Source organism: Orycteropus afer, unplaced genomic scaffold, assembly GCF_000298275.1.
Source record: "Orycteropus afer afer isolate SDZICR_OR568_19922 unplaced genomic scaffold, OryAfe1.0 scaffold00028, whole genome shotgun sequence".
Lineage (NCBI taxonomy): Eukaryota > Metazoa > Chordata > Mammalia > Tubulidentata > Orycteropodidae > Orycteropus > Orycteropus afer.
The window spans coordinates 18,476,348-18,502,655 of record NW_006921615.1 but is presented as its reverse complement, the minus strand read 5'-3'; the positions used below and the strand labels follow the sequence as shown (position 1 = coordinate 18,502,655).

At 38.7% G+C, this 26,308-nt stretch overlaps 1 protein-coding gene across 1 annotated transcript in view; it reads left to right on the top strand.

The window, feature by feature from the left end:
- Positions 1-26,308, top strand: part of FBH1 (F-box DNA helicase 1) — a 73,895-nt gene that overhangs the window by 35,686 nt on the left and 11,901 nt on the right. Inside the window, exons 14-19 of the mRNA XM_007935458.2 lie at positions 2,753-2,852; positions 2,947-3,068; positions 5,214-5,289; positions 5,915-6,112; positions 6,670-6,795; positions 8,407-8,513. Coding sequence (XP_007933649.2) covers positions 2,753-2,852; positions 2,947-3,068; positions 5,214-5,289; positions 5,915-6,112; positions 6,670-6,795; positions 8,407-8,513 — 729 coding nt within the window. The remainder of the gene's footprint in view (positions 1-2,752; positions 2,853-2,946; positions 3,069-5,213; positions 5,290-5,914; positions 6,113-6,669; positions 6,796-8,406; positions 8,514-26,308) is intronic.

Below are 26,308 nucleotides of genomic sequence, written 5' to 3'. Positions count from 1 at the left end.
ATTTGTAGTTTAAAAAATTTAAAAAGAGACCAAGAGGTTTGAAAACCACTGCTTTTAAGAGACTCAGTACTAGTTGTAGGACATTACAGGTGTCACTTTTTAAAGTATATAATCTGAACCATGAAAACATTATGCTGGGTGAATATGTCAGTCAAAAAAAGACACATACTGTGTGATCCACTTATATGAAATAGATAGAATGGTCATGTATTTAGAGACCAAAGTTTATGACTGGTTACCAGGGGTGGGCAGAATGGACGGGGAGAGGGAACTCATTGCTTATGGGAGACCTGAGTTTTTGTTAAATGTGATGGAAAAGTTTGGAAACAGATAGTGGTGATGGTTGAACATGATGATCATAATGCTAATGAATTGTATGTGAAAAATGTTGAAATGACAAATGTATTGTTACATACATATTTATCATAATTAAAAAAAATTATGTACTATGTTATGTTTGTGGAGCTCTGGTAGCATAGTGCCTAAGGCACTTGACTGCTAACCAGAAGTCTGGTGGTTCAAACCCACCAGCCACTCCTCAGAAGAAAGGTTGGGCAATCTACTTCTGTAGTGATACTGCCTGAGAAACCCAAGGAGGGGTTGCTATGAGTTAAGTTCGACTCGACAGCAGTGAGTTTGGTTTTGGATTTATATACTATGTTTTGTAATTTGTGCTGTTTTGTTATGTTATAAAAAGTCCTATAGCTTACTCTGTGGCTGTATTTTCTTGAATAGTTGTATGCTGTGGTGATTTAGGATGGCATTAGCTCAGAATAGTTTTTTTTTTTTTTAAATAAATAATAATAATAAATAGACTTTATTTTTAGAACAGCTTTAGATTTATAGAGAAATTGAGACTATAGTACAGAGCATTCCCTTGTACCCACCCACCTATATTTTCCCCTTACATTAATATGATACATACACCACAATTAATGAACCAGTGTTGATAACATTATTAAAAAAAGTCCTTTATTCATATCTCCTTAGTTTTTAACTATTGTCTTTTGCTGCTCCAGGTTTCCATTCATGATACCATATTACATATAGTTTTCATGTGTCTTTAGGTTCTTCTTGGCAATTTCTCAGGCTTTTCTTGTTTTTGATGATCTTGACAGTTTTAAGAAGGACTGATCAAGTATTTTGTAGGTGTTTGTCCATTGGAATTTGTCTGATGTTTTTCTCATGATTAGGTTGTGGTTATAGATTTTTGGGAGGAAGACCATGGAGGTAAAGTGCCATTTTCATCACATGTTATCAAGGAGGATACACGCTATTGACATGATTTATAACTGTTGTAATTGACCTTGATCACCCAGCTGAAGTAGTGTTTGTTAGGTTTTTCCAGTATAAAGTTTTACCTTCACCTCCCCTCCCTTATACTCTGCTCTTTGGAAGGAAGTCACTATACTAAGCCCACACTCAAGGAATGGGGATTTGTGGCCCTCTCCTTGAGGGTGGAGTATCTACATAAATTATTTGGAATTCTTTTGCAAAGGAGATTTGTCTCTTCTCCCCATTTATTTATTTATTTGGTAATTTAATATCACTATTAAATATCACTATTCAGAATACTTTTTTATAATAATAAAGTACTGTTTTTTGAAGACCTAGTTTTCCTTTGACTTTAGTGACTGTATTATCAGATTACCTAATATTCTATTGTCTTAAGTTAGGAATACATGCAAAAACTAATAAACACCACAAGTTTGGGGCAGAAAGGGATCTTTCTACTGGAATGAGTGATCAAGGAAGTAGGGTCTGGGGCTGAATTTGGAAGGTAGAAAATGATTTTGATAGGTGAAAAAGACTTCTAGGCTGGTGGAAAGCAACATGAGCTAAGGCAGGGAAGGCTCATGGAATAACGATCACACTTGTATCTAGTTTATGTAAGACAATGGTATTAAAAACTAATGTTGAAAGGCCTCTCAAAGGCCAGGGGAAAAACCCTCCCTACCCTCTCTTAATCTTTTGTATAATTTGAAGTTCTTTGTAAGATTTGATTTGGAAAAAGGATAGTTTGTTTAAAAGTTTACTGTCAATGTTAGGGAATAATGGGAAATAAAAACTATCTATATTGCAAAGGATCATCAAAGTGAGCTCATCACTTTTTTCTTTATGCATAGGTCTTCTTTCTTTGTAGCCAGGGAATGTATTAATAGAAGTGGGAATGATTCATCTGGCTGAGGTACAGAGAATCATTTAACAGAGAGAGTAGACTGGAGGTAAGGAGACCAAGGAGGTTCAGCATAAAGTTTGAGTTTCTGAACTAAGTTGGTAGCAGTGATAAGAAAAAGATGATTATAAACATTGTAATTTGAGTTTGGGGACAAATGATCCCATTGCCTTTGAATCAGTTCTCATAGCGACACTGTAGCACAGAGTAGAACTACTCCAGAGGGTTTCCAAGGCTTTAATCTTTAAGGAAGCAGATTGCCTCATCTTTCTCATACGGAGCAGCTGGTGAGTTTGCACCACTGACCTTTTGGTTGGCATCCAAGTGCTTTAACTACTACACTGCCATGGCTTCTGTTTTTAACATTGGGAAACAGGGCCACTCATTCTTTGATTACCAAGCTCCCATTTAGGTATAAGTGGTTTTACTGGTGGGAATTTCCAAATACCCTTTCCTTGTAGCGTGAGTCAGGAATAACTGGTTGGGTTGGGCGAGACCAGGACTTGGCAGTGATAGAAATGTGCTAAAATACATCAGGAGGGGCTTGCTAATGCCTTTTTTTTTTTTTTCCAACAGAGTTTTAGATTTGGTGTGGAAATAGCTTATGTGGGAGCTACTATCTTGGATGTCTGCAAGAGAGTAAGGAAAAAGACTCTGGTTGGAGGAAACAATCAGAGTAAGGCTTCAGTTACTCTGTTTTTATTTGTTAGCAAAAATTAGTTTTCCTCTCTATTTTGATTTGCCATAGAGTTTGTGCTCTCTCCCAAAAGGTGGCATTAGAGGTGATACAAAAGGGCAAGTGGCCCTGTTGTCCCGGACAAACGCCAATGTGTTTGATGAGGCTGTGCGAGTGACTGAAGGAGAAGTACCTTCAAAGATACATTTGATTGGGGTAAGAGTACATTTCTGTTGACTGCCTCATGCACAGAAACTTTGCAGGTGAACATATCCAATCAAAACTTTCAACTTAAATAGGATTATTATGCAAGAAAGTATTTGAGTTTTTGACCATTTTCAGCAGGCTGAGCTGTGACTGAAGTCTTTACCCCTGGCCATTCTGATTATGCTATAAAATCAGGCCAATAGCAACTGAAGGTCTTATCTTCCACTCTTTAAAAAATGAGTGCTCTTCTTACCTTTTACTATATAAATGAGGCCGCTGGTTGTTGGGTATCTACCTGAAAATTTTTTGGTTGTGTGTTGTTCATTGTTATAGAACAACCAAGGTAACAGTGTGCTGGGAGGTACTAATGGTCTCTAGTGTATTGAGTTTGAACACCTGGGTTCTAGCTCTGGTTCTGTCACTAACTTTGTGTGGCTTGGAGCAAGTCACAACTTCTGTGTGCCTCATTCTCTCCTCTAAAATAAAAATAATGCCTTTTTCTTTACCTGTTTCACGGGGAAGTTAGGAGGATTAACTGATATGTGTATGGCATTTTTAACTCTTTGAAGCAGCGTTATGTGACCAAAATATATTCATTCATCCATTTTTGAGGGCCTGTGTGTTAGGCGCTCAACAAATACAGCAAATGAATCATAACAAAAAATATTTTTTTCCTTATAAAAATTATATAGTCATAGAAATTTTGGAAAGTGAAAGGATGAAAAAAGTCACCCATAATCTCAGTATTTTGTATAATAACTTTCATTTTTCCTAATTATTTTTGTCTTTGTCCTTAATAGATGTATATGTTTTACATGATTGCAGTTACAGGGTACATAAAAATGTATGCTATTTTTCACTCAGCATATAAGCATATCTTCTTTCATGTTGCTACTTTAATGACTTTACAATATTTCACCCACTGAATATAGCATAATTCCGCTTTTCATTGTAAGAAAATAGTACTTTTGGAATATCACCCACGTTGTTGTTGTTAGGTGCCGTCAAGTCAGACCCAACTCATAGCGACCCCTCCTTGGGTTTCCAAGGCAGTATCACTACGGAAGTAGATTGCCTATCCTTCCGAGGAGTGGCTGGTGGGTTTGAACCACCAGCCTTCTGGTTAGAGTCAAGTGCCTTAGGCACTATGCTACCAGAGCTCCCTCACCCACATTGTTGTTGTTGTTGTTTGCCGTCGAGTCGGCCCCGACTCATAGCGACCCCTCCTTGGGTTTCCGAGGCAGTATCACTACGGAAGTAGGATTGCCCAACCTTCCTTCCGAGGAGTGGCTGGTGGGTTTGAACCGCCAGCCTTCTGGTTAGCAGTCAAGTGCCTTAGCCACTATGCTACCAGAGGGCTCCTTCACCCACATTAGGCATATTGAAAAGTAAGTTGTTCTCTTCTCCTCATATATCCATTTATTGCCCATAATGTGCATTGTTCTATTAGATTACATCTGCTTTTGAATTATAATGTATACTGTTTTATTTTAGTCTCTGTTTTATGTTGATGTTTATGTGTCTCTTCTCAAAGAAATTATGAACCTTTTGTATGTGGGGCCCTTGTCATCTCTTTCTTTGTGTTAGTGCCTGGTTCTGTGCTAGAGCTGGAGCACAAAGTGCTCAGCAAACACTGCTTAGGTAGATTGGGTTACAGTCAACTGTGATATAGTCAGGTCCTCTCACCCAGGAGCTTACCTTGTAAAATGTAGAATAACCTATACCTATAGTAAATAGTTCTTTCCTCAAAAGAAACAATGGTAAGTATCATACTCAGTACTTTGTATTCAGGTACCATTTATAGTCTTCACTGCAATCTTTTTATGTTCCTTGAAAGGTAGATTTAAATTGCCCATTTATCAATGAGCAAACAAAGTGCATTTTACTTTTACAAAAATATAGGAAGAGTTTGAGGTGGCATCCAAAACTTAGAATTGCATAATGCTGAGTTTCAGCTGCATTACAGCCTAGCACTCTGTCCTTGATGGAGTTTCCTGCTTGCTGTCTTTATGCTTTGGGTACAGTTTGAGATCTGTTTCCAGGAAATTGTCTCATTTCTAAATCCCATCTCTACATTTACTTTGTTTTGTTAAAACAAAAACAAACAACAAAACAAAAAAAACAACAAAAATCCCACCAAAAAAACTTTTTCAGGGGATTAAATCATTTGGATTGGACAGAATCATTGATATTTGGATCCTTCTTCAGCCAGAGGAAGAACGGAAGAAACGTGAGTACCCTGCTGGCCTTGGTGCAGTGGAAGGAAGCATTCAGATGACAAGGGATGGGAAAGGAGTGGGCTGTTCTCAGTCAGTGTTCTTATTTTCCTCCAGAGCAGGGTAGAGCTAGTGTTGCTCTTTTCCTATGAAGAGTGGGATGCCTGAGGCCTCCTGTTCTCAGAGGTACTGACAGCTCTTTTTGGATCCTATTCTCAGAAGTCTAAGTTTCTTTCTAACATTGGTCCCTTATGCTGTCTTCCCCACCATCTTTCTGTCTGCCTGGGCTGCTTTATACACAGAAACTTCTGCATGGACCCCAATTATAATATCTAACATTTCTGTAGCGCTTTTCTTTTCATGATTACAGCGCTATTTCATATCCCTGTGAAGTAGGTAAGGAGCTCAAGGGTGGGGTTCTTTATCCTCAGTTTGGAGATGTAGAGGCTAAAGCACAGGTAATTTCACTGACTTGCCCAGGAACACACAGCAAGTTAGTGATGTAGTCAAGACTAGAACCTGGATTTCCCAACTTTAAAGCCATTGATATATTGTGTTGTTGGTTGTAAATGTCTATCTTTTGCCACTGTATTTTAGTGCAGCTTATGTCATGTTAACCTGTATATATATTCTCCTTAGAAAACCTGATTATTAAAGACAAATTTATTAGAAGATGGGTGTACAAGGAAGGCTTTAGTGGCTTGAAGAGGTATGTGACTGCTGCCGAGGATAAGGAGCTTGAAGCAAAGATTGCGGTGGTTGAGAAGTATAATATCAGAATTCCAGAACTGGTGGAAAGGATAGGAAAATGCCATATAGAAGATCTGGACTTTGCAGGTAAGGAAACAGTTCTTAACTTCCCACCAGGAGAAGGAACACATGGTTTTCTGGTGATTCTTGTCTGCATGAAACATGACAAAGGACGGCTTTGTTGAGTTATTGGCATTGTTTAAGAGAAAGGGAAGTAAAGCTGTCTTTCTTCTTTAGAGACTCTTTATTTGTATTCTCCTTCCAAGCCAGTAAAACAGAGTTTCCTAATTGTAACTCTATCACTGTGTGTAACTTTGGGTAAACCACTCAACCTCTTCTGGGCCTCTGTCCTTTTATCTGTAAAATACAGGAAGTAGATAGTCATTTAGAGCTCTGGAATGGGATTCTGAGATGTACTACCTCTCCTGCAACTACTTTTTCCCTTACCTTTCATTTACTATTTTTCTTTTTGATTGTAGTCCCACTTTGCTTCCCCTCCCCCCTCCCCCCCCCCCACACACTCTACACATGGGCAAGAGAATGTAGTTAGGGCTTTCAGAGTATATTAGGAGGAATATAATTTTTTTTCTCTTCTTTCCTTCTCTGTCAAGCACCCATCTAACTGCATACTGTTTTAATTCTAGAGTACATTTTGGGCACTGTGCACAAAGCCAAAGGCTTGGAGTTTGATACCGTGCATGTTTTGGATGATTTTGTGAAAGTGCCTTGTGCCCGGCATAATCTGGCACAGCTTCCCCACTTCCGAGTTGGTGAGGAAATTGTTTGCACTCTTCTGTTTTAACCATTAAGAGTTGACTGGGGATGCTTCATCTTGACTGTCTTATTTTCTATTGGTTGGTCTCCTGGTATGATCCACTAGAAGAAAGAAACAACTCCTAGTCTAAACTCTTGATTCTTATATTTTTTAGAAAACCCAAACCTTTACAGTTCTACCTCTCTAAGAGTATGTATCTGCTCTTTAGCTTTGGAGTTTTCATCATTAGACATGGGTGCCCTAGCCTCATAAACACTTTAAAACTTTTATGTAGTATACTTGCTCACTGCTTAAATGATCTGCTCTCTTTTATTAAAGAGGCCAGGAAATCATAAAAGATGCAATAGTGAGTATTCTATCATTTGTCTGGTTTTATGTAAGTTTATACTCCAGGCTAGTTATTAAACTCTAAGAAGCATCAGTGGTATTGTTTTGGTTTTAAATGTTATAGTAAACCCATTTGAAGTTTCCTGAAAAACAAACAAAAACTCTCTGTTAACCATGGATTCAAAATTTGGAGCATAGCAGACATTGGAGTGACAAAAATATAAATACTAAAATTCCTTACCTTTCCTGAAAATACTCATAAAAGGAGAGAAAGACATGGTATTGAGCATATACTGGAGTAGAGTGGGAAAAGGAGGTGGCCAGAGAGAAATAAGTTTGTTTAATTTATAATCTCCCCCTCACTGCACTGTTGGTCATTACATATTTACATCCTTAATTTTTGGGGCACATGGCTTTATTAGATATAATTCACATGTCATAAAATTCACCCATCTAAAGTATTCAGTTTAATAGCTTGTAGTATATTCATAGATCATTTGCTTTTTATTGAGCACCACTATGTTAAATATTGTGAATGACAGGAGAGAGGTGTAAGATAGGCAATAAAGAGTTGTAAGTTTATTTTTCTTTGGTTGTCCCATGACAACATAGGATGTATCGTGATTGGATTAGGTAGTACCAGACAGACAGCATAATGAGATGGAAAGAATGTGGGGTTTTGAGAGGAGCAGATTAGATGGTGCACATGGTTAAGCACTCAACTACTAGCCAAAAGATTGATAGTTCCAATCTATCAAGACCTGCCTAGGAAGATAGGCCTGGCAAGCTGCTTCTAAAAGGTCATAGCCTTACAAACCCTATGGAACAGTTCTACTCTGCACACATGGAGTTGCTGTCATTTAGAATCGACGGCAATCAAAGGCAACAACAGACTTGGGGTTAGATCCTGGGCATTTGATTAGCTGTGGCCTTGTTTATTTGATTGACCATTTTAGTTTCTTCTTAGTCTCACAGGATTATTCTGAGGATAACTGGGATAATGAATGTCCATATTTATCTGGTGTATTATGTATGTTAAATAACTAATGAACAGATTCAAAGATTTACCTGTAGCTCAATATTCTCTGCCACTAGTCTGTTAGGCTTTCGTTTATTTTCGGAGTTGGTATGTGTAGGAAAATTTTATGTATACTGCCAACAAATCTGGAGTGGTTTTGTTTTGAGGGGGAGGTGTGAGGGGTAGTAAACATTTAGATAAGAACGTAAGTTTTTATAAGCAGCCTTTTGAGGCTATATATTTTTTCCTTTCCTTTTTTAGAGTCATTTTCTGAGGATGAATGGAATTTACTGTATGTTGCAGTAACTCGTGCCAAGAAACGTCTCATCATGACCAAATCATTGGAAAACATTTTGACTTTGGCTGGGGTAAGAGACACGGGTACAAAAAAAACAAACAAATCCATACTGTCAAGTCAGTTCTGACTCCTAGTAATCCTATAGGGCAGAGAACTGTCTCAAAGAGTTTCCAAGGCTGTAAATCTTTACAGAAATCGACTGCCACGTCTGTGTCCCATGGAGCACATAGTGAGTTTGAACCACTGACCTTTAGATTAGCACCCAAGTGCTTTAACTAGAGCTCCATCAGAGACATGGATAGCATGAGTTAATTTTACTATGCTTTTGAATTTGATTTAGTTTGAATGAGGGATTACCCCGTAGGCATTCAAAGGCCTTTAGGTCAGGAGCTGGATTTTAAGAGGAGGGCTCTTTTCTTGTATGTGTAGAGGCTGATGATCAGTGCAAGAAGTGTTCTAACCAAAAAAAGAAAATGTGAGTTTTTTTCAAAATTCTGTTCTAATTTAATTTAAAAAGTTCTTTTTGAAGTGTCAGCCATGTTTATATATTTCTTCATTTCTCCCTTGTTCAATTATTTCTCAACACTCTTAAGGGAAAAAAAGGCAAGAATGTTCTGCCCTTGAACTTCCTCCCTCCCACTCCCTAGACCCTTTTGAAATTGCCAATAAACTTCTTTAAAGGAATATATCCTTGCAAGGGAGGATAGGTGCTCAGTCACCTGACCTCTTATCATTAGGCAACATGCAGAAAAGTTCAGTACTCACTTTACCCTCTACAAACCAACCTTCTCCCCTACTCTTTTTACTTATTTGTATCTCTTCTGCCTTTCACAGGGTAGAGTAGAAACCATTTAGTCTTCTTACCCTGTTGGAAACCAGAACAGAAATTTGATTAGTTGCTAGTTAGTCCATCTTTTCCCTAGTTGCTAAAGGGGCAAGGAGGCCACATCTCCTGACCTCCTCTAATCCTACAAGAGGAAGACAGAGTCACTATCAGTAACCCAAGGCCTATTCCTACAAGGCCAGACATGCTGCCTCCTTCCAGCTCTTCCTCCCAAAGCACCCACCACCTCTCTCCTTGGTTCGATAATTCACTGCCGTGGCCACACAGAACTCACAGATAATGGGGTTTTTTAGGGAAGCACCAGGCTACAATTCAAGTTCAGGAAAAATGCTAAGTTTCTCTCCCAGCCTGCTGTCTCTCACAGTGTCTCTCCCAGCAGTGCGTGTCCCTCGGTGTCTCTCTCAGCAATGTGTGTCTCTTGCGTCTCTTTCCCAACAGCTCGTGTCTCTTGCGTCTCTTTCCCAACAGCTCGTGTCTCTCTGGGGCATGTCCTTCCTCACCAGCAGAGAGAGAGTTCTGCCTCTAGGAGGGTTCCTTTTGAGCCCAGCAGAGTGGCCAAACTAGCCAATCATAACATCAGAATTCTAAACACCTGAGAGAACAGGAACCTCCCAGAACATTGTTTAGTGCCACTCCCAACAGAAATACCCCAGGTGGACAACTTTAGCAATCAGGAGCTCCTCAGTTGCTCGTGGCAAATTCCACCTCGGAGTTTACAAAGACTTAATGGGTAGAAAAGCCACACTAAGTAATTTACTACACTGCACTGGGCCAAAGATACTTAAGCCTGAAATCTAAAACTTAAATATAAAAGTTAATAAAAATTCTCTTTTTTCTTTAACTATCTCCAAAATATACAGCTTGATGATTTATTCAAAGTGCCATATTATAGTGTTCTCTCAAGGAACTGGGAGCTCTGGTAGCGTAGTGCCTAACGCACTTGACTGCTAACCAGAAGGCTGGCAGTTCAAACCCACCAGCCACTCCTTGGAAGAAAGGTTGGGCAATCTACTTCCGTAGTGATACTGCCTGGGAAACCCAAGGAGGGGTCGCTATGAGTCAGGTCTGACTCAATGGCACATAACAACAACAACTCAAGGAACTGAGAAGCATTAGGACCTGTAGAGTCTAAGTGTTGCTACTAATGGCTTTGTACCTTATGGGGAGGGCAGTAACCATTTTTGAGTAAATAGTTGTTAGAGTCTCAGACTTGTTAAGTGATGATAAGACAGAACCCTAGTACTCATAATTGAGTGTATATTGAGAATTTTCTAGACACTGGGGGTATAATGCTGGGCTATAGAAATTCTCTGTCCTTATATGGGGTCCATATTCTAGATGAAGAAACAGAAAATAAGTTTGTTTAAACAAGTATGATTTCTATTTACATATTTGAGGAAGATAATATTAGGGTTAAAAATAGAGAAACTAGAAAAAAATGCTGTATGTGACCTGTTGCGATGACTAAGACGTCTTGAGTAAGAGTGATTACCATGTGTTTTATTATACTTTTATCTTTTGTCTTTCTTTTGTTATTTTTCCTCCATGCCAGTCTGAGTTAGGCTTATGTGTCTATAAGACTGTTTTCTGGAATATGAAATCAAATGCAGCCCAAAGCAGTGTTTCTTCACTTGGACCTCCCCATGTGGTGAGAGCTTAAGCAACAGAACTCGGAATCGAAGCCCTTTCTCTTTAGCTGCATCTCCCGTGGCACCTGGATTGCCCGTGAAGGCTTAAGAGATAGCTTAGAGCAGGAGTCAGCGAACTTTTTTCCATAAAGAACCAGATAGTGAATATTTCAGTCTTTGCAGGACCTGTGATTTCTGTAAGGAGCTCTGGTAATGCAATGATTAATGCATTCAGTTGCTAACCAGAAGGTTGGCAGTTTTAAGCCACCAGCCACTCTATGGGAGAAATGTGAAGCAGTGTGTTTCTTTAAAGATTTAGAGCCCTGGAAACCCTATAGGGCAGTTCTCCTCTGTCCTGTAGGGTTGCTATGAGTCAGAATAGACTCAGTGGCAGTGGGGGTTTGGTATGATCTTTGTTACAGTCACTGAACTCTGTCATTGTAGCAGTCATAGACAGTATAGTAAACAAATGAGTGTGGCTATGTTCCAGTTAAACTTTTTTTTTTAATACAAAAACGGGCGTTAAACTGGATTTGGCCCAACAGTGGCAGTTTGCTGACCCCTGTTTAGAGGTAAGTATGACTTTTCTTAATTTCCAAACCAATACCCCAGGGAGTTAAGCAGAATAATAGTTTTCATGAACAAATAGTCTACAACTATTAAGTGAATTTTTGTTTGTTTTTTTATTTTTGCAAGTGTTCCCCTCCCTTCCATGGTAATCAACAAAGAAAGTTTCCTTCCATATATAAACCTTTCCTTGACTTTTTACAATAATGAACTAATACAGTGTTTGTCCATCTGTGATTGACTTACTTCACTCAGCATAATGTCTTCCAAGTTCATCCACGTTATGCAGTGTTTTGCAGGTTTTACGTTATTCTTTAGTGTTGCATAGTATTCCATTGTGTGTACGTACCACAGTTTGGCTATCCATTCTTCTGTTGATCAGCACCTAGGTTGTTTCCATCTTTTTGCTGTTACAAGTAGTACTGTGGTGAACATGGGTGTGCATATATCTGTTCTTGTCCTTGATAATGGGATTGCTGGATCCAATGGTATTTCTAATTCCAACTTTTTAAGGAATTGCCATACTGCTTTCCACAGTCGTTGTAGCATTTTACAGTCCCACTAGCAGTGTAAGAGAGTCTCAATCTCTCCATATCCTGGCCAGCATTTGTTATTTTCTGTCTTGTTGAACTTTGTTACTAGTGCTGGGGCCAGATGGTATCCATTGTTGTTCTGATTTGCATCTCTCTAATGGCTAATGAGGGAGCTCTGGTAGCATAGTGGCTAAGGCACTTGACTGCTAACCAGAAGGCTGGCGGTTCAAACCCACCAGCCACTCCTCGGAAGGAAGATGGGGCAATCTACTTCTGTAGTGATACTGCCTCGGAAACCCAAGGAGGGGTCACTATGAGTCAGGTCTGACTCGACGGCACATAACACATAACAACAACAACAATGGCTAATGATTGTGAACATTTCTTCACGTGTTTGTTGCCTGCCTGAATATTCTGTTTGGTAAAGTGTCTATTCATGTCTTCTGCCCATTTTTTAATTGGATTGTTTGACTTTTTGTTGTTGAAGTGTTTTCCTATAAATTTTAGAAGTAAGTCCCTTGTCAGATATGTCATTGCAGAATACTTTTTTCCAATCTGTAGGTTCTCTTTTTACTTTTTTTGAGAAGTCTTTTGAAGCACATAAAAATGTAGTTTTTAAAAGGTCCCGTTCATCAAGTTTATCTTTTGCTGTTTGTGCATTTTGGGTTATGCTTGACAGTCTGTTTATACCATAAATTAGGGCCCCTAAATTTGCCCCTTTTTTTCCCTTGAGGAACTAGTTTTGGGTTTCACATTTAAGTCTTTGATCCATTTGGAGTTAGTTTTTGTATATCGTGTGAGGTACAGATCTTGTTTCATTTTTCTGCAAATGGATATCCAGTTTTGCTAGCACCATTCATTAAAGAGACCATCTCTTTCCCATGTAATGGATTTTAGTCCTTTGTCAAAGATAAGCTGACCATAGGGTGATGGATCTGTTTCTGGGTCTCCCACTGGTCTATGTGTCTGTTGTACCAAAACGCAGCTGTTTTGACTGTTGTTGTTATGTGCCGTGGAGTTGGATCCAACTCATAGCGACCCCTCCTTGGGTTTCCAAGGCAGTATCACTACGGAAATAGATTGCCCCATTTTCCTTCTGAGAAGTGGCTGGTAGGTTTGAACCACCAGCCTTCTGGTTAGCAGTCAAGTGCCTTAGGCTGTTTTGACTACTGTGGCTTTATAGTAGGTTTTGAGATCCAGGAGTGCGAGACCTCCTACTTTGTTCTTGTCTTCAATAGTGCTTTGCTTATCCGAAGTTTTTTTCCTTTCCATTTAAAATTAGTGATTGGTTTTTCCGTATCCTTAAAGAATGTTGATGGGATCTGGATTTGAATTGCATTGAATGTAGATTGCTTTGGGTAGTATTGACGTTTTCACAGTGTTTAGTCTTCCTGTCCACAACTATGTTCTTCCATTTATGTAGAATGTAGATCTCTTATGGTTTCTTGAAGTAGTGTTTTGTAGTTTTCTTTGTACAGGTCTTTTCTGTCCCTCAAAACTCTCACTGTCGTTGAGTTGGACCTGATTCATAGTGACCCCTCCTTGGGTTTCTGAGGTGATATCACTACAGAAGTAGATTGCCCAATCTTCCTTCTGAGAAGTGGCTGGTGGCTTGAATCACCAGCCTTCTCGTTAGCAGTCAAGTGCTTTAGGCAATACGCCGCAGTGAGATTTATTCCCAAGTGTTTTATTTTGCTGGTAGCTATTGTAAATGATGGGAGCTCTGGTAGCATAGTGCCTAAGGCATTTGACTGCTAACTAGAGGCTGGTGGTTCAAATCCACCAGCCACTCCTCGGAAGGAAGATGGGGCAATCTACTTCTGTAGTGATACTGCCTCGGAAACCCAAGGAGGGGTCGCTATGAGTCGGTCTGACTCGACGGCACATAACAACAACAACATTGTAAATGATATTGATTTCCTTTTCAGCAATCTCTTTGTTGGTGTAGAGGAATCCAATTGATTTTTATATGTTGATCTTGTATCCTGTCACTGTATGCTAAATCTCTCAATTAGTGCTAATAGTTTTTTTGCTCAGTCTCTTGGGTTTTCTATATAGGATCATATCATCAGCAAATAGGGAGAGTTTTACTTCTTCCTTACCAATTTGGATGCCTTTGATTTCCCTTTCTTGCCTTATTGCCCTGGCTAGGACTTCCAATACAGTGTGGAATAGAAGTGGTAATAGAAGGTATCCTTGTCTGGTTCCTGTTCACAAGGGGAATGGTTTCAGTCTCTCTCTATTGAAAATAATGCTGACTGTTGGTTTTGCATATATGCCCTTTATTATGTTGAGAAATTTCCCTTCTATTCCTATTTTGCTGAGAGCTTTTATTGGGAATGGGTGTTGGATTCTATCAACTGCTTTTTCTGCATCAATTGATATGATCATATTCTTTTCCTTTGTTTTATGTGATGGATGACGTTGATTGTTTTTCTAATGTTGAGCCATCCTTGCATACTTGTATTATTTTTTTTATATGTTCTTGGAGTCTATTGCCTAGAATTTTTAAAAAAATACATTTTATTGAAATATAATTTATATACAGTGAAATACACAAAACTAAAGTGAAATGGGTCAGTGCATTTTTTTTGTTTGCTTTGCGGTGTTTCCTCCCATTCCATCCTATCCCTGGTAACCAACAAAGAAACTTTCCTTCCATATATAAGCCTTTCCTGGCTTTTTACAATAATGAACTAACACTACATTTGTCCTTCTGTGATTGACTTATTTCACTCAGCATAATGTCCTCCAAGTTCATCCAGTTTATGCGGTGTTTTGCAGATTCTACGTTATTCTTTAGTGGTGCATAGTATTCCATTGTGAGTATGTACCATAGTTTGGTTATCCATTCTTCTGTTCTATTGGCTAGGATTTTGTTGAAAATTTTTGTATCTATATTCATGAGGGATGGGAGCTTTGGTAGCGTAGTGCCTAATCCACTTGACTGCTAACCAGAAGGCTGGTAGTTCAAACCCACCAGCCACTCCTTGGAAGGAAGATGGGGCAATCTACTTCCATAGTGATATTGCCTCAGAAACCCAAGGAGGGGTCACTATGAGTCGGGTCTGACTCGATGACACATACCAATAACAACATTCATGAGGGATATTAGTCTGTAGTTTTCCTTTTGATTGATGTTTTTGCTTGGTTTTAGTATCAAGATTATGCTTGCTTCATAAAATGAATTTGGGAGGATTCCATCCTTTTCTATGTTCTGGAATAGTTTGAGTAGCATTGGTGTCAGTTCTCTCAACGTTCAGTAGAGTTCTCCAGTGAGACCATCTGGGCTGTAGTTTGTTGTTGGTGGTAATTTTTTATGACCTGTTCAATTTCTTCTTTTGTTATGGGTCTGTTCAAATTATCTACCTCAGTCTGTGTTAGTTTAGGTAAGTAGTATGTTTCTAAAAATCTGTCCATTTCTTCTAAATTTTCAAATTTGTTCGAGTATAGTTCTTCATAGTTTCCTGATATTATCCTTTTAATTTCTGTTGGTTCTGTTGTGATATCACCCAGTTAGTTTCTTATTTGTGTTATTTGTATTCTTTCCCTCTTTTCCTTTGTTAAATTTGTCAGTGATTTGTCAATTTTATTAATCTTTTCAAAAAACCAACTTCTAGTCTTGTTGATATCTTCTATTGTCTTTCTATTTTATCTTTCATTTTTTTCTGCTTGAATCTATATAATTTATTTTCTTTTGGTGACTGTAGGCTATTTTTGCTGCTCTTTTTCTATTTGTTGGAGATGTTGGGTGGAGGTATTGATTTTGGCTCTTTTCCTTTTTGATGTGTGCATTTATCGTTATAAATTGGCTTCTGATCACTGCTTTTGCTGTGTCCCAAAGATTTTGGTATGTTGTGTTTTCATTCTCATTTGATTCAAGGAATTTTTAAATTACACTTTTTATTTATTGTATTAGCCAGTCATTTTTAAGGAGGATGTTATGCAGGTTCCACGTGTTTGCTCTTTTTCCATTGATCTTCATATTGTTGATTTCTAATTTTATAACATTGTGATCTGAGAAGATGTTTTGCAGTATTTCAATGTTTTAAATTTATTGAGGCTTGCTTTGTGGCCTAACATATGGTCTGTCCTGGAGAATGTTCCATGTGCACTGGATAAGAATGTATATTGTACTGTTGTTGGGTGAAGTGCTCTGTAGATGCACATCAAGTTGGTGGATTGTATTGTTTAGTTCTTCTGCATCTTTGTTGAGTTTCTTTCCAGTTGTTCTATCCTTCATTGAAAGTGGTATATTAAAGTCTCCTGCTATGACTGTGGAGTCATCTACTTGTCTTTGCAATTATGTTAGAGTCTGGTTTATGTATTTTGGGGCTCTTTCATTGGGTGTGTAGATATTTACTATGGTTATGTCCTCTTGTTCAGTCGATCCTTTAATCATTATATAATGTCCTTCCTTGTCTCTTATGGTGGTTTTTGTCTTAAAGTCAATTTGATCAGAAATTAATATTGCCACTCCTGCTTTTTTATGGTTGCCATTTGCTTGATACATCTTTTTCCAGCCTTTGATTTTTAGTCTATTTTTGTCTTTGTCTCTAAGATGTGTCTCTTGTAAATGACTTATTGATGGGTTATGTTTTCTTATCTGTTCTGCAACTTTCTATCTCTTTAAGTGGTTCATTTAATCCACTGACATTCAGTGTAATTGTTGACAAAGTATGAATTTATTGCTGTCATTTTGCTGTGTTTTTTTAATGTGGTGTTGCTGATTTCTTTGTTCCATATAATTTTCTGTGCTCAGCTCATTTTGTGTATGAATCATGTTATCACTTCCTTCGTTGCTATAGATTTAGTATTTGCTAAATATTTATGCTTGTCTTCTTTTTATTTTGATGTGATGGTTCATCATTTTTCTTTGTGGTTACTCTGTGATTTATAATTTTCTTCCCAAGTTTAGAACAGTCTGTTCTATCTTTCAGTTGTCTTGACGTCCATGCCATTTAGAAGTTCTGTAGCTACACAGTTTTTTCCCTCTTTTTGGTTTGTAGTTTTCCTCATTTGCCAATTGATATTTCTGGTTCACTTTTTACAATCTCATAGTTTTATTTACTGTGGATACTTCCGTAACTAGGTTGGTTTTTGGGTTATGTCATCATGTGTGTTAATGGTTGGTTGTTGTTTGCTTTTATTGGTTCTCTGTCCAAAGGACTCCATTTAGCATTTCTTGTAAGGTTGGTCAGGTTTGAACAAATTCCCTTAATTTCTGCTTATATGGAAATCTCCTAATTTCCCTATCATTTTTGAGGAACAGTTTTGCTAAGTATATTATTCTTAGTTGGAAATTTTTTTCTTTCAGAGTTTTATATGTACCATCCCATTGCCTTCTTGCCTACATGGTTTCTGCCAAGAGATCAGAGCTTAGCCTTATTGGTTGCCCTTTGTAGGTAACTTTTTGTTTTTCCCATGCTGCTTTCAGAATTTTTTCTTTGTCTTTGGTTTGGTGAGTTTGATGTTGATATGTCTTGGTGATTTTATTTTGGGTTCTATCCTGTTTGGGGTTTGTTGGACTTCCTGAATGGATATATTCTCATCTTTCATAGTATCAGGGAAATTCTCTTCCAACAAATTTTGGACAATTTTCTCAGTGTTTTTCTTTTTCTCTTCCTGTTCTAGATTCCACTTACACATAGGTTATTCCTTTAATTGTATTCCACATGAACCTTAGGCTTTCTTCTTTTTGTGTTGATCTTTTTTCTATTAATCCATTTCCAAAGAAGTATTGAGGTATTTGTCTTCAATCTCACTTATTCTGTCTTCCATTGATTCAATTCTACTCCTTTGCCCAGTCAATGTGTTATGTATTTCTGAAAATTTAGTATTAATCTTCTGGATTTCTGTCTGTAGATTTTGTATCATTTCTAATTTTTCATTTATTTTGTCATTTTGTTCTTGTATTGTCTTTCAAAATTGTTGTAGGGTTTTCTCTGTGTTTTCCTCAATTTTGTCAGTGTTTTCCTTAATCTTTCTCTCAGTCTGTTGAAGGTACCTAACTATAATTCTTTTGAATTCTTTATCAGGGTGTTCCAATGCTGCTTCTTCCTCAGGGATGTATTCTGGGTCTGTATTCTGGTTCCTTGTTTCTCCTGCTTTATTTTGCTTTTTTATGTGGAGTGTGATGGTCTGTTTTCTCCAAGACATTGTGATATTTTCATGTTTATATTTAATTGGTGATTTTATGTTGGAGTGATTCACCCAGGATTTTCACTTTCTTTGTTAGGTTTGGATGTTATCTGAGTAAGCAGGGTACTGTGCTCTTCTATTCACTAGTTGACAGCACTTATATACTCGCCACGTGTCTCCTTTCCAGTTATCAGCCTCTCGTATGTCTACGCTGTCCTTGGCAAATGGAGCCTTTTGTAGATCCCTGGCATCTGAATGAGAATGCTGTTGCTTTAAAGATCCAAAATGGGTCCTGCTTGTAAATATTCAAAATGGCTGTGCCCTCCGGACAGCCAAAAGTCTACAGTTCAGTTTATCTCCTCCTTTGCTGTTTCCATGTTTAGTCATCAGCCACTAGCTCAGTCATCCTTGGAGCCCTTGGTGAGCAGGGCCAAGTTTTAGGTTAATTCTCAGGTCCTAACACCACTTGGAAATATTCAGGCAGTCTGTGCCATCAGGATATCTGACAGTCCACTGCTCTGTTTGTCTTGTTACTCACTGTTTTCATTCAGGTTCTTCTTCTAGTTGGTGTTCAATCCACTACTGCAACCTTCTTCTCAAAGCTCAGGACTCCAGGATTATCTTCTGTATCTGTGTGAGTTGGTTTCTCTTTTCTTTGTTGAAGAGGGTCTGTGTGGCTTGTCTGCCTATTCTGCTGTCTCACTGGAAGTCTCCTTATGTGAATTTTTGGATAAACTTTGTTTATAAGTTTTTTTTAAACAACCATATATATATATAATTTTTTTAATTCTAATTTGAGTGAAAGTTTAGAGAGCATATTCATTTTCCATACAGCAGTTCCTACACATTTTGTTTCATGACATTGACTGCAATTCCCCACAGTATAGCAGCTCCCTTTCCACTTCCTCTCTGTAGTTAACTCTTCCCTGTGTCCTTCTTTCCCATTCATTTCTGCCCCCTGAGCTATCACCATGAGCAAATACTGCCCTCTGTTCTTCCATGATTGATCATTCTAAGGTGTGTATCTACCTAATATACATGTTCATGCTATATACCTGTCTGTTGTTTGACTAGAAGCCACGGGAGTGAGTTCAGTTCTAGAACTGAAGGGTAACTAGTGCCCGTAGTATCAGGGGGTCTTGCCAGGCTCTATCAGACCTGTAAACCTGGTCTTTTTTATGATTTTGGGTTTTGTTCCACATTGTTTTCCCACTCTATCGATCCCTTCCCACGTGGTTGACAGTGGTAGCCAGGCACCATCTAGTTCTGGTCTCATGTTCATATAGGCTGAGGTTTGCATGGTCCACTAGTCCCTTGGACTAATTATTTCCATGTGTCTTTGGTTTTCTTCATTCTTCTTTGCTCTGGATGAGGAGGGTCCCATTGTTGCATCTAAATGGCTGCTTACAAGCTTTTAAGACCCCAGTCTTCATTCACCAATGTAGGATGTAGAACAGAGATTTTGTGTAGTATGTTATGCCATTTGAGTTTGATGTCCCCTGCGACCACATACCCGAACCCACAGGTCCAACTACTTGTTCTTCAGTGTGGCTGGCTGTGGCTAAGATGTTACAACTTCGCCTCTTGTTAGCTCTATTATACAAGTGGACATTTCTTGCAGCACGTACAAATACATATGTAGAAATATCCTCTGCCAACCTTTTATGTGTTCATGGATATATTCCCTTTTACCTACACATACCTGATCATTCAGCTTGTCTAGCCATCTATTTACTGATAGGTTAATGTTTGTTATCACTGATCACACAGTATTGTATATGTAAAAAGGTTTATCTTTGTTGTCTGTACCTCTTGTGTACCTCTTTGTGTCTTCCTTTTCCTTGGTCAATCCCTTTTGGTATATTGCATTTCCCTTCACGCAAATCAATACTTGTCTCTACCTGTCTAGCAGTGTTCCCTCCTCTCTTCTCCCAACCCTGGTAACCAACAGAGAAAGTTTCCTTCCATATGTAAACTTTTCCTTGACTTTTTACAATAGTGAACCAATACAGTATCTGTACTTCTGTGATTAACTTATTTCACTCAGCATAGTCCTCCAAGTTCATCTACATTATGCAATGTTTTGCAGATTCTACATTATTCTTCAGGGTTGCATAATATTCCATTGTGTGTATGTATCATAGTTTAGTGGGGGAAAGTGAAGCCAGAGGGGATGACAGAGCAGAGCAGCAGCCAGGGATCCAGGTAAGGGGAGGGCAGAGAAGTTTCAAACAGCTAAGGGAAACAAACTTGAGTGTCATTTTGTCGTACTGTTGTGGCTTGCATGTTGCTGTGAGGCTTGAGGCTGTGCCACCGGTGTTTCAAGTGCTGGCAGGATTGCACATGGTACACAGGTTTCAATGCAGCTGACAGACTGAGACAGACTAGGAAGAAGGAAGAGGCCGTCCACTTCTCAAAGAATTGGCCAGGGAAAACCTTATGAATAGCAGAGAAACACTGTCTGATTCTACATGAGTCTACTGCTCAACTTTATGAATAGCCCAGAAACATTATCCAGTACAGTTCAGGAGGATGAGCCCCTTAGGTCAGAAGGCTTTCAAAATATGACTAGTAAAGAGCTGCATCATCCAAGTAGAACCAAACTTACTGATATGGATAAAGTAAAGCTTTCGAGACCTCCGTTTGCTGACATGGCACGACTCAAATTGGGGAGAAACAGCTGCAAACATCCATTAATAGGAACATGGAATGTATGAAGTATGAATCTAGGAAAATTGGAAGTTGTAAAAAATGAAATGGAATGCATAAAGATTGATATCCTAGGCATTAGTGAGCTGAAATGGACTGGTTTTGGTCATTTTGAATCAGACAACCATATGATCTACTATGCTAGGAATGACAATTTGAAGAGGAATGGCGTGCTATTCATCATCACAAAGGATGTTTCAAGATCTGTCCTGAAGTACAATGCTGTCAGTGATAGAATAATATCTATATGCCTACAAGGAAGACCAGTTAATACAACTCTTATTCAAATTCATGTACCAGCCACCAGAGCCAAAGATGAGGAAATTGAAGATTTTTATCAACTTCTACAGTCTGAAATTGACCAAACGTGCAATCAAGATGTGTTAATTATCACTGGTGACTGGAATGCAAAATTTGGAAACAAAAAAGAATCACTGGCAGTTGGAAATTTTGGCCTTGGTGACAGAAATAATGCTGGAAATCTCATGATAGAATTTTGCAAGATCAACAACTTATTCATTACAAATACATTTTTTCAACAATACAAATGGTGGCTATACACATGGACTTCGCCAGATGGAGTACACAGGAATCAGATGGACTGCATCTGTGGCAAGAGGCAGTGGAAAAACTCAACATCTTCAGCCAAAACAAAGCCAGAAGCTGATTGTGGAACAGACCAGGCTCATATGCAAGTTCAACTTGAAGTTGAAGACAATTAAAACAAGTCCATGAGAGCCTAAATATGACCTTGAATATACCCTTCTGAATTTAGAGACCATCTAAAGAATAGATTTGATGCATTGAACACCAATGACCGAAAACCAGAAGAATTGTGGGATGACATCAAGAACATCATCCATGAAAAAAGCAAGAGGTCATTAAAAAGATGAGAAAAGAAGAAAAGACCAAAATGGATGTCAGAAGAGATTCTGAAACTTGCCCTTGAATGGAAAGTAGCTAATGCAAATGGAAGAAATGACAAGATAAAAGTGCTGAACAGAACATTTCAAAGAGCAGCTCAAACAGACAAAGCCAGTTACTATAATGATATGTGCAAAGACCTGTAGTTAGAAGACCAAAAGGGAAGAACATGCTCGGCATTTCTCAAGCTGAAAGAACTGAGGAAAAATTTAAGCCTCAGGTTGCAATATTGAAAGAGTCTGTGGGCAAAATATTGAATGGTGCAGGAAGCATCCAGAGAAGATGGAAGGAATACACAGAGTCACTGTACCAAAAAGAACTGGTCTATCTTTATCCATTTCAGGAGGTGGCATATGATCAAGAACTGGTGGTACTGAAGGAAGAAGTCGAAGCTGCACTGAAGGAATTGGCGAAGAACAATGGGAATTAACGGAATACTCATTGAGATGTTTCAACAAATGGATGCCCCACTGGAGGCACTCAGTTGGTTATGCCAAGAGGTTTGGAAGACAGCTACCTGGCCAACTGACTGGAAGAGATTTGTATTTGTATCCATTGCAAAGTAAGGTTGTTCTGGTTACCTAGTACCACTCTGACAACAATATACCACAAATGGGATGGCTTGAACAAACAGGAGTTTATTCTCTCACAGTTTGGAGGCTTTAAGTCCAAGTTCAAAGTGCCAGGTTCTAGGGGCTGTATGAAAGCCCCTCGACCTTGGACATCAGTTCTGCTTTTTGCTCCCGGCCCACTGAAGCTAGAGGCATCTCTTCACTCAGGCAACTACTGGCTGCTGAGGCTAACAAGCTAAGGTTGAAAAATAAAATGGCACAGTCCCGATGTTACCAAAACACATGGCAGGCTATTAACTCAAGTCTATTGAAAAGTCCCAAAGTTGGCAGAGTATCGCAGGCTGCAGAACAATGACACGGCTACACGCAGGGTTCAAGCATGCCATAAGCTGGAGACCCTTCTCAAAGCTGTTTCTTATATACAGGAAGCAGACCACATACCAGAAGTAGCTACTCAGCTGCTGCAATAGATTCCACCATGGAGCTAATTACCATTCTCACTATGGGGAATAATTACATTCAGCTGCCCAGCCACTTAACCAGGCCCAACCAAGTTGACACACAAAATTCACCACCACAAAGGTGATCCTACAGAGTGTGGAAATTATCAAACAATATCATTAATATCGCATGCAGGTAAAATCTTACTGAAGATAATTCAAAAACAATTACAGCAGTATATTGACAGGGAACTTCCAGAGGTGTAGGCTGGATTCAGAAGAGGATGTGGAAGAAAGGGTATCATTGCTGTTGTCAGATGGATCTTGGCTCAAAGCAAAGAATACCAGAAAGATGTTTATTTGTGTTTTATTGACTGTGCAAAAACATTTGATTGTGTGGATCATAACAAATTGTAGATAACATTGAGAAGAATGGGAATTCCAGAACACTTAGTTGTACTCATGAGGAACCTATATGAGGAGGCTGTCGTTTGAACAGAACAAGGGAACACTGCATGGTTTAAAATCAAGAAGGGATACGTCAGGGTTGTATCCTTTCACCATACTTATTCAGTATGAGCAAATAATCTGAGAAGCTGGACTATATGAAGACTATAAGAAGAACGTGGTGTCAAGATTGGAGGAAGAATCATTAACAGTCTGCAATATGCTGACGACACAACTTTGCTTGCTGAAAGTGAGGATGACTTGAAGCACTTACCAATGAAGATTGAAGAATACAGTCTGCAGTATGGATTATACCTCAATATAAAGAAGACAAAAATCCTCACAACTGGACCTATAAGCACCATCATGATAAATGGAGAAAAGATTGAAGTTGTCAAAGACTTCACATTGCTTGGTTCTACAATAGACGCCAATGGAAGCAGTAATCAGGACATTAGACGATGTATAGCACTGGGGACATTGGCTGTAAAGGGTCTCTTTCGAGTGCTGAAGAGCAAAGATATCTCCTTGAGAACTAAGGTGCACCTGACACAAGCCATATTTTCAATCACCTCATATGCATATGAGAGCTGGACAATGAATAAGGAAGACTGAAAAAGATTTGATGCTTTTGAGTTGTGGTGCTGGCAAAGAATGTTGAAAGTACCATGGACTGCTAAAAGAACTAACAAATCTGTTCTGGAAGAAGTGCGGCCGGAATGCTCCTTGGAAGCGAAAATGGCCAGACTTCATCTGTACTTTGGTCATGTTGTCAGAAGGGACCATTCCCTGGAGAAGTATGTTATGCTTGGTAAGGTGGAGGGTCGACAAAAGAGGGGAAGGCCCTCAAGGAGATGGATTGACACATTGGCTGTGGCGATGGGCTCAAGTATAGCAGGGATCACGGAGCTGGCGCAGGACTGGGCGGTGTTTCATTCTGCTGTGTGTAGAGTCGCTGTGAGTTGGAGACGACTCGACGGCACCTAACAACAACAACATCATAGTTGGTTATCCATTTTTCTGTTGATGAGCATTTAGGTTGTTTCCATCTCTTTGCTGTTGTGATGAACATGGATGTGCATGTATTTGTTCATATCTTGGCTTTCACGTCTATAGGATATATAACTAGTAATGAGATTGCTGCATTAAATGGTATTTCTGATTTCAACTTTTCAAGGAGTCGCCATGTGGATTTCCACAGTGGTTGTAACATTTTATAGGCCCACCAGCAGTATATGAGAGTCCTAATCTCTCTCCTCCTTGTACAACCATATTTTTTTTGACATAGAAAGAGTGTCACATTTGTAGGTAGACCTATAACAAAACCAATTGTCATATTGGTAACTTTTAATGAAGTACCGTAGAACAATAACATCATTTTACAACAGGGGTTAAGTATAATTTTTTTCTTTTTAATGAAAAATTTGAGACATTAAAAAGGTAGTGAAAATAACATTGGCCAACCAACCTTATAGAAATCACTTATATATATAGAGTATGCATCTCTAAAAAATGTAGACTTTTTTTTCATAACCAGTTTATGATTACCTCATTATTCTATTAAACTAAGTAAATTTCATTTGTTTTCTACTCCCTACTCCAAAATCATACTTTTATGATTGTCTCAAAAATGCCTAATATAGTTGATGTGTTCAAATCAGAATCCAAATGTATTTCAAGTTTCTTTTTAAAAAAAAATACTGTGTTGTGTTGTAGGTGAAAGTTTGTATAGCACGCTGTTGTTGTTTGATGCCACAGTGTTGCCTCTGACTCATAGTGTCCCTGTGTACAACAGAACAAATCACTGCCTGGTCGTGTGCCATCCTCACAATCCTTGCTATACTTGAGCCCATCGTTGCAGCCACTGTGTCAGTCCATCTTGTTGAGGGTCTTCCCCTTTTTTGCTGACTCTCCAAGCATCATCTCTTTCTCCAGGGAATGGTCCCTTTGACAACATGACCAAAGTAGGTGAGACTAAGTCTAGCCATTCTCACCTCCAAGGAGCATTCCAGTTGCACTTCTTCCAGGACAGATTTGTTTGTTCTTCTGGCGTCGTTGGTATTTTCAGTATTCTTCACCAAACCACAATTCAAAAGCATCAACTCTTCTTTGGTCTTCCCTATTCATTGTCCAGCTTTCACATGCATATGAGGTGTTTGAAAATACCATGGCTTAGGTTAGACACACCTTCATCTTCCAAGTGACATATTTGCTCCTAAATACTTTAAAGAGGTCTTTTGCAGCAAATTTGCCTAGTGCAGTACATCGTCTGATTTCTTGACTGCTGCTTCCATTGAGTGTTGATTGTGGATTCAGGTATTTCAATCTTTTCTCCATTCACGGTAATGTTGCTTATTGGTCCAGCACATTAGGTTCCATTTAACAATTTTTATACAAATTGTTTTAAGACATTGGTTACAGTTTTTACAATGTGTCAGCATTCTCATTAATTCATTCTGTTTGTGCTGTTTCTATTGATCTGACTTCTTTGTCCCTCCTTGCCTTCTTATCTTTGCTTTTGGCTAAATGTTAGCCATTGGTCTCATACAGTTGATTGTTTAAGGGAGCATATTACTCATGGGTGATACTGTTCATTTTGTAAGCCAGTGTATTTGGATGAAAGGTGACCTCTGGGAGTGGCTTCAGTTCCAAGTTCAAAGGGTGTCTTAGGGTGATAATCTTGGGTGTTCTTCTAGTCTTTATTGGTACAGTAATTCTGCTTGTTTTAGGAATTTCAATTTTGTTTAACATTTTTCTCCCACTCTATCCAGGACTCTTTTGTGTCCCTGGCCAGAATATTCCAGTTGTGGTAGCCGAGCACCAGCTAGTTCTTCTGGTCTCTGGCTAGAAGAGACCATGGTTCATGTGGGCTATTAGTCCTATGGACTAATTTCTTTTTAGTCTCTGTTTACTTCATTTTCTTTTTCTCCAGAGAGTAGAGACCAATAGTTGTATCTTAGATGGCTGCTCGCAAGCTTTTAAGACCCCAGATGGTACTTGCCAAACTAGGATGTAGAACATTATCTTTGTGAACTCTGTTATGTCAATTGACTGAGTTAC